This window comes from Aegilops tauschii, chromosome 7 (genome assembly GCF_002575655.3).
Source record: "Aegilops tauschii subsp. strangulata cultivar AL8/78 chromosome 7, Aet v6.0, whole genome shotgun sequence".
NCBI classification, from domain to species: domain Eukaryota; kingdom Viridiplantae; phylum Streptophyta; class Magnoliopsida; order Poales; family Poaceae; genus Aegilops; species Aegilops tauschii.
In genome coordinates this window covers 651,543,119-651,551,458 of record NC_053041.3, presented here as the reverse complement: position 1 = coordinate 651,551,458, position 8,340 = coordinate 651,543,119, and the positions used below count along the sequence as shown (strand labels likewise).

The following is an 8,340-nucleotide window of genomic DNA, read 5'->3' as shown; positions in this document are numbered from 1 at the left end:
GGAACGTGAACTTTTTTCCAACTCCAGAAAAGAAATGAAAAAACAACAAACATTTTTGTAATTGCGAACAATTTTTGTAACAGAAGCATAAGACCATCATTTTTTGAATTTTTTTAAAAGAATATGAAAACTAGAACATTGATTTAAATTCCAAACAAATTATAATACATGAAATTTTTTTTGGAATCCCAATCATTTCTCTAACAGTTCTGAAAATTTTGAATAAACACATTTTGAACATTTTTTGGAAAACATGAACATTTTCTGAAATTCCTGATTTGAAAAAAAAATTTGAAGACATGTACAATTTTTTTTCAAATTATGAACATTTTCTGAATTTCTTAAACATTGATTAATAAATATGAATAGTTTGAAATTCTGGAAATTGGTTTTAAAATATTCGAAATATTGAAGGTTCAGTGGTCACTAAGGATGCTCAATAGGCGAGACCATAATGTTACTTGTTTCGCTCGTTCTATCCGTTCGGTTGACAACTTCATGCAACGAGTCTCAGTTAGGAAATCCCATATGTTTCGGAAGTAGCATCAAATAGACGGCAACACACGCAGGAGGCCGGCCAACTGGGCTGGCCCATTGGCACTCGCAAAAACAGAAAATAATTCACCAATATGACAGTTTTAAGTAACTATTTTTTATTATGATTTTAAATACTTTTCCCCTTCGAACCTAGCATGGATGCAAACCATGGGCATGCCCACTTGCTAGCAAAAGTTGGGATTGTTACAAGAATGTCCCAAAAAACACAAATGTTCAATGGAAATGGCCCCAATTTTCTTCATGGCTTCTATGACCAATTCAAGGCACCATGTCAAGTTTCTTTGGTTTTTGAAAAGTTTTGCATTGTCTGGTGTTTTCTTGGTAAAAAAGATCGATAAATGACTAGATGTGTCGCAACTTGCATACGATGTCGGAAATTTGTTCAAACCTGGCATGGATGCCTACCTTGGGCATGCCCACCTGCTTGGAAAATTGGGGTCATTTCAAGAATGCCCAAATGGACCATGTTCAACAGAGGTTTATCCGGGTTGGCCAGAAAGGTCCGTCTGAGAGCATGTTGTTTCTCAACATCCTTTAATTGGCCCCAATTTTTTCATGGCCTTTTCTGACCAATTCAAGTCACCAGTCCAAGTTGCCTGTGTTTCGACAAGTTTTGCCTTTTCTGGAGTTTTCTCTGTAAAAAAATGACGATAAATGGCCGGAGGTGTCGCGACTTGCATACGGTGTCAGAATCGTTCAAACCTGGCATGGATGCATATCATGGCCATGCCCACCTGCTTGCAAAAGTTGGGTTCATTTCAAGAATGTCCAAAAATCAATTTTTTTCTTTTTAATAACCGAATTCAAATCAGGCTCGGTATTAAACCGTATAACTGAAAGAAAAACAGAAATCCAGGCATCCAGTACGAGGCTCCCTCATGCGTGTCACCCAACACCAAAGGCTCAATCACGCACGCGTGTCCAACCATGCATGATACGAAGGGCCCAATGCATGCTTTGTTCCTCACGTGAGAGCTAAACCGGCTTAAAACTTCATGAAGTTACATTTGCCACATAATAAGCCAGAAAGAAAGCAAGTGTTCAAGTTGTGTTCATAAAATTGTTCAGAATGTTACTTCTTAAGTTTGCACGCCCCTCATCTCTCTTTAAAATTATTGAAAATGTTGTTCAAAAGAATATTCTTAACATTTTGAAATAACATATCTCTTTAATTTTTTTTGAAATGTTCATGCTTTTAAAAATGTTGTTCAAAATTTTCGAAATATGTCATGCTTCTAAAAAAATGAAATTTTAGAAAACTGTTGGATTTTAAAAAAATATTTGATTTGTAGAAATTTATTCAGAATTTCCAACAAATGTTTGATTTTTTTTAAAAGGTACCTAAATTGTGCATTAGTGTTAGTTCTTAAGTATGCGCACTCCTTGTTTTGCACAAACATTAGTCAGCTCAACTGGTATGCCACTCACGGTTGTTGCAAGAGATTTGTGGTTAAATTCCTAGCTGGTTCAATTCTTTTGTGATTTTTTACAGCCCGCGAAAAGGCGCGCTCCCTGGTGTTAGTTTTTAAAGTTTCACGGTCAAGTCTTTACACAGTCATTAGCCGGGTCAACTGGTGAGCCACTCATGCTTGCTGCAAGAGGTCTGCGGATCGAATCCTGTTACCTCCACTAGTTTTGGGTTTCTTTTCAATTTTTACTTCCCGTGATGGGGCGCGCTTATGGGCCCGGCCCAGTCCGGCGGGGGTTGGGTGTCGTATACATAAAAAAAAGACCATCATACTCTACAAACTTATGGGCCCGGCCCAGTCCGGCGGGGGTTGGGTGTCGTATACATAAAAAAAACATCATACTCTAAAAAAATAAAAAGGACCATCCTACCCTTTATTATGAAGAGGTATAAACAAATCTCCACCGTTGATGTGTTTACGGGGGGTTGTACCGAAGAAGAAGTGTTCACTGGGACGATACCTTCCCAACTTGGGAATCTCTCCAAGTTGCAATATCTCGATGTTAGTGGTAATTATGATGGTCTTCGAGCAGTGGATCTTGCATGGTTGCCACGCCTCTCTTTGTTGAGTCATCTTGACATGAGCTTTGTGGATCTTAGTTTTGTGAGGGATTGGGTTCACACGGTTAACATGCTCCCTTCTCTTAAAGTGCTTTGCTTGCACGAATGTGACCTTAATAGTACTGTGCCTGCTAGTAATTTACATTCCAACTCCAACCTCTCGCACCTTGAGGTCCTTGTTATGTCTGAGAACAACTTCTATACATCACTCAAGCACAACTGGTTCTGGAATCTTACAAGCCTCAAGGAGCTCTACCTCTCATTTTGCGGCTGGAATGGGTCCGTTCCCAGTGAACTGGGAAACATGATGTCGCTTCAGGTCATAGACTTGAGGTGGAACAATCTTGAGAGTTTGCTACCAAGAAATTTAGAAAATTTGTGTGATTTGGAGGTATCGGCATTTGATTTTAACAACATTAACACGAGCATGTCTGAGTTCATGGATCGATTGCCAATGTGTTCATGGAATACATTGCAAGAGTTGTCAGTACAGTATACAAATATGACCGGAAATCTACCCGTTTGGATTAGGAACATGACCAATCTGAGTGTTCTCCGTGCATCTGGAAACATGATGGCTGGCCCTCTACCCGTAGGAGTTCGAGCACTTGGTAATTTGAAAGAACTAGACCTAGGATACAATAACTTCAACGGTGTGCTCTTGAAAGATCATTTCACAAGTTTAGGTAATTTAGAGAGTTTGCGCGTCAGCTACAACAACTTCAGTAGTGTGCTCTTCAAGGGACATTTTGCGAGTTTTAGGTAATTTCAAGTTTTTGGACCTAGGATACAACAACTTCAGCGCCGTGCTCCTCAGGGAACATTTCACAAGTTTAGGTAATTTGAAGTTTTTGGACCTCAGCTACAACAACTTCAGCGGTGTGCTCCTCAGGGAACATTTTCCAAGTTTTTGTAATTTGGAATGGTTGGACATCAGCTACAACAACTTCAACAGTGTACTCCTCAAGGAACATTTTGAGAGTTTACGTAATTTGAAGTTGTCAGACCTTGGCTGCAAGAACTTCAGTGGTGTGCTCTTGAGAAGGCATTCTTCAAGTTTGGGCAATTTAAAGCATTTGGACCTTAGCTATAATAAATTAAACAATGTGCTCACAGAGGAGGATTTTGCAGGACTATTGAATTTAGAGTATCTAGACTTGTCATACAACTCGTTGAAACTATCTATCAACCAAAAATGGGTTCCTCTATTTAGATTGAAGGTCGTAGGTTTTCCCTCATGCCATTTTAGACCTCATTTTCCAAAGTGGCTCAAATGGCAGATTGACATTGATGTTCTTGTTCTTGGAAATTCAAACCTGGATGATGTTATTCTTGATTGGTTCTGGTTGACATTTTCCCGAGCTTCATTCTTGCATGCATCGGGAAACAAGTTGCATGGCTCATTACCAGAAAATTTACAACACATGGCGGCTGACCATATATATCTCGGGTCGAACAACCTTACAAGTCAAGTCCCGTTGCTCCCAATAAATATAGTCCGCTTGAACCTATCATCAAACTCTTTCTCTCAGGGGCATTGTCTTCAGACCTGAAAGCTCCATTTCTAGAAGAGTTGTTGCTTTCAAATAAACAGATTGGAGGCATGATACCATCATCTTTATGCCGATTGGCTAGTCTGCAACGGCTGGACCTACCAGGAAACAAGTTCACAGGAGATGTTATGCAATGCTTCAAGGAGTTTGGTGCAAACTCTACAAATCAGTTTGGCTCCCAAATGCTCAGTCTAGCCTTGAACAACAATGATCTCTCCGGTGAATTCCCAGAAATTCTTCAAAGTGCATCACAATTAAAATTCCTCGATCTTTCACACAATAGTTTCTCTGGAGGATTACCAATGTGGTTACCCGAGAAAATGCCCCTGCTGCAAATCTTGAGGTTGAGATCAATATGTTCAGTGGCCATATTCCGGACAATCTCACTTCCCTTGCCCGTCTTCATTATTTGGACATATCAGGCAACGATATATCAGGAAGCATACCATGGTCACTCTCAAACTTGAAGGCAATGATGACCATAATATCCAAGGACACTACAGAGGATTACAACTTTGAAGAGAGCATTCCAGTAATCACGAAAGACCAAAAGCATGACTATAGTTTCGAAATCTACAAGCTATTGGTGAATCTTGATTTGTCCAATAACAGTTTAACAGGACAAATCCCAGAGGAGATAAGTTTACTGATTGCCCTCACCAATTTGAATATATCAAGCAATTAGTTGACATGAACAATCCCAAATCAGATCGGTGATTTAAAGCATTTGGAATCGCTGGACCTATCATACAACAAATTTTCTGGTGCAATCCCATCAGGTTTGTCGGCACTAACTTCTTTGAGCCACTTAAACTTGTCATACCACAATCTATCAGGTGCAATACCATCTGGACCACAGCTACAAACTCTTGACAATCAGATGTATATATACATGGCCAACCCTGGTCTTTGTGGTCCTCCTCTCTCCAAGAATTGTTCGGCAAATGATGCAAAACAAAGCAGCCTTGAAGATATAAATCATGTGTCATCTGTTTATCTTGTCACGAGCATAGGCTTCGTGGTGGGTCTTTGGTGAGCTATATGACAAATCAAGAGAGCGTGGAGGGATGCCTCATGAAGAACACTCAAGACGATGCACCATGAAACAAGGAGTGCCAATTCCGCTGCATGCAAATTGTTTGGTACATGAATCTACATAAGTTTTCAGTTTTCTATATTTTTGTATTGTATCTGTATTTGAAGCACTAAGTGGGTCTTTGCTGGACATTAGTGCTATAATGGTATTTATATGTTTGTACTCTACAGAATGAAGTATACGGGTTTTGTTAGAATATTTAATCCTAAGTGTCGGGCATTGTTCGTGATGTAAGGAGAAATGATATACAGCCCCCACTCTGCCTATTTCTTATTTGTTCAGTTGGTATTGTTGACAGGCATCCTTCTTATCAGGCTTGTATAATTGTACTTGCATTTGCTTTGAGGTTAGTTTGCCAATGGGTTTGGTCATTATTTGGATCGCCTCTAATATTGATCATCCTATTATTCAAAACATTTATTACTGGTAATAAATATACATATCCAAGCTACCTACGTACTCCCTCCGTTCCTAAATATATGTCTTTTTAGACATTTCAAATGGACTATGACATACGGATGTACGTAGACATATTTTAGAGCGTAGATTCATTCACTTTGCTCCATATGCAGTCCCTTATTGAAATCTCTAAAAAGACTTATATTTAGGAACGGAGGGAGTACAATATAATCCGTGCTCCTAGTCTTAAAAGAAAAGAAAAAGGGAAAACATAGTAATAAGTCCTTGTCCATGAACGTGAGAGCGGATTGGCGAACCGGCTATTTTCTGATGAACTTTCGTGGAGTGCCACTAAAAGGATCAGATCAATCTCTGTGGTGAAAGAAGAGAAGATGCGGTCTCTCTCGTTAGAAAAAAGAAGCAGCTAGCATTCAAGTGAGAATAATCTTCCCATCCACATCGGACCGAATCCACTCACATTCTCCTTGAATATCCTTGGTTTGGTTGGTGCCCATTTTGATCTGGAATAGTAGCAATTCAAAAGGTCATGCCATTTACAACAACATCAAAAGAAAATTTGTATCCGCCCATAAATGTTGTCAATATTTTTGTCATTAGTTGGACATATTTTAAATAGGTTCAAAACACTAATAAGAGTGGGAGCGTATGCCTTACTATGGTCGCTTTGCCTATGCAAAAATGATTTGATTTTTAAGGACAAAAATGCTTCTCCTCTGCAGGTTATTTTCCGTTGCACTCACTCGTTTCATACGTGGTCTATGCTAAAACAATCGGAGTACCAACCACTATTGAAGGCGGTGTGTACGCGATTGAAGCAGGTGGCTATGGAGGTTTTTACCCAACGTGGATGGCAACATAATCTTCGGATTGGTCCACCAGCCCTTTCGACATAGGTATAGTGTCAGTTTATAGTACTCTACTGTTGTCAAATTGTCGGATTTTTTTCTTGTTTTTTGTCAGATTTTTTGGTGTTTGACTATGTGCATCCTAGTTATGTAGAGAATGGGTGATACTCTAAATGCTTTGTATCGTCTTGATGCTACATTCTAGATAATAAAAGCATCCTTTATCAAAAAAACAGAAAAAAGAAAAAACAAACAATGTCTAGATAAAAAAAGAAAAGAACAGAGAGATTTTTTTGCGGGAAAACATCCAATCTATTCATCTTTAATCATGGCAGTACAACGAACACCAGAAATAATATAAATAACATCCAGATCCGTAGAGCACCTAGCGACGACTACAAGCACTGAAGCGAGCCGAAGGCGCGCCGCCGTCATCGCCCCTCCCTCGCCGGAGTTGGGCAAAACTTGTTGTAGTAGACAGTCGGGAAGTCGTCGTGCTAAGGCCCCATAGGACCAGCGCACCAGAACAGCAACCGTCGCCGATGAAGAGTAGCGTAGATCGGAAGGATCCATCCTGAAAACACACGAACGTAGATGAACGACGAACGGATCCGAGCGAATCCACGAAGGACAGATCCACCGGAGACACACATCCGCACGTCCACCGACGATGCTAAACGCACCATCGGAACGAGGGCTAGGCGGGGAGAACCTTATTCCATCTTCAGGGAGCCGCCGCCTTCTCGACTTCCTGAGTTGGACACAAACCCTAACAAATCTCGAAGACACGTCTAAAAACGGAGCCCTCCCACGGCAAGGGTCGGGGTCCACCGCGCTACCATGACCCTAAGGCCACCGGAGACGAGGCGGACCGACGACGGCACCGGTGGGAGGCAGAGGAACCCTAGATGGGGAGGAGGCGGCTGCCTGAGGAGTCACGTATAACAGAGATAATTTTTTTAACAATTCAATGCTCTGATGTACTCCCTCCGTCCTTACAATATAGAGACATTTTACGGTGCATCAGATGAATTTTGGCCGTTCATTTTTCTGTATGGATGGCCCAGATATGGAAATACTACTCCAGATTTCTGGTAGTATATTTTACGATCAGGGGTAGTTTCGGTAGTTCACTGTTTAACGAAAACGCGGGCTGGTTCCCCCGAAAAACAAGTGAAGGGCATTAGTGGAATTTAACGTGATCATTTGTTTTTTCAATAGCCATCGTCGCCCGTGTTCGGCTGTGGTCGGCGGCTAAATGTCCCCGCCGCCCGTGTTCCCCTCCTAAGCTACGGGATGTGGAGCGGGTCGCCGAGGGGGAGGACTAAGGCGAGACGTCGCCGGCATGCCCCGTCGCCGTCCGATGCAGGCCGCCGTACTCGGAGGAGCCAGCACCGCGGGCGCCGCCCCTCCCCGGTTTCCTAGGCGGCTGTGGTCGGCGGCTAAATGTCCCCGCCGCCCGTGTTCCCCTCCTAAGCTGCGGGATGTGGAGCGGGTCGCCGACGGGGAGGACTAAGGCGAGACGTCGCCGGCATGCCCCGTCGCCGTCAAGGCCCTACGCGCCGCCGACCAGTGCCGTACAGATCTGTCGCGGCCGATGCAGGTACTCGCATCCGACCCATTGATCCATTGGCCCCCATCTCTTTCTTTTGTCGAGTTCCTAAGCTATTGATTTGGCATTCCTTTATATCCCCTTATATTTTTTGAGATGAATATCTATCTATTGAGCTCAAATTGATGCATCTTCATTTCAGTTTAATTTCATGTTGTGCAAATATATGATGTATACAATTTGACCGCTGCACACAACTGGAGTGTCATATGGAAAGGCATACTAGC

General features: G+C 41.8%; 1 protein-coding gene across 1 annotated transcript; it reads left to right on the top strand.

Moving 5' to 3' along the window:
• Positions 1-793: 793 nt before the first annotated feature.
• On the top strand, positions 794-6,845 carry LOC109782966 (uncharacterized). The gene is made up of 5 exons (XM_073503212.1): positions 794-1,058; positions 2,051-2,132; positions 2,387-3,273; positions 3,350-4,059; positions 4,424-6,845. Exons 1-5 carry the CDS (start codon positions 905-907, stop codon positions 4,823-4,825), a joined length of 2,235 nt encoding a protein of 744 aa, XP_073359313.1. The 5' UTR covers positions 794-904; the 3' UTR covers positions 4,826-6,845.
• Positions 6,846-8,340: the final 1,495 nt, after the last annotated feature.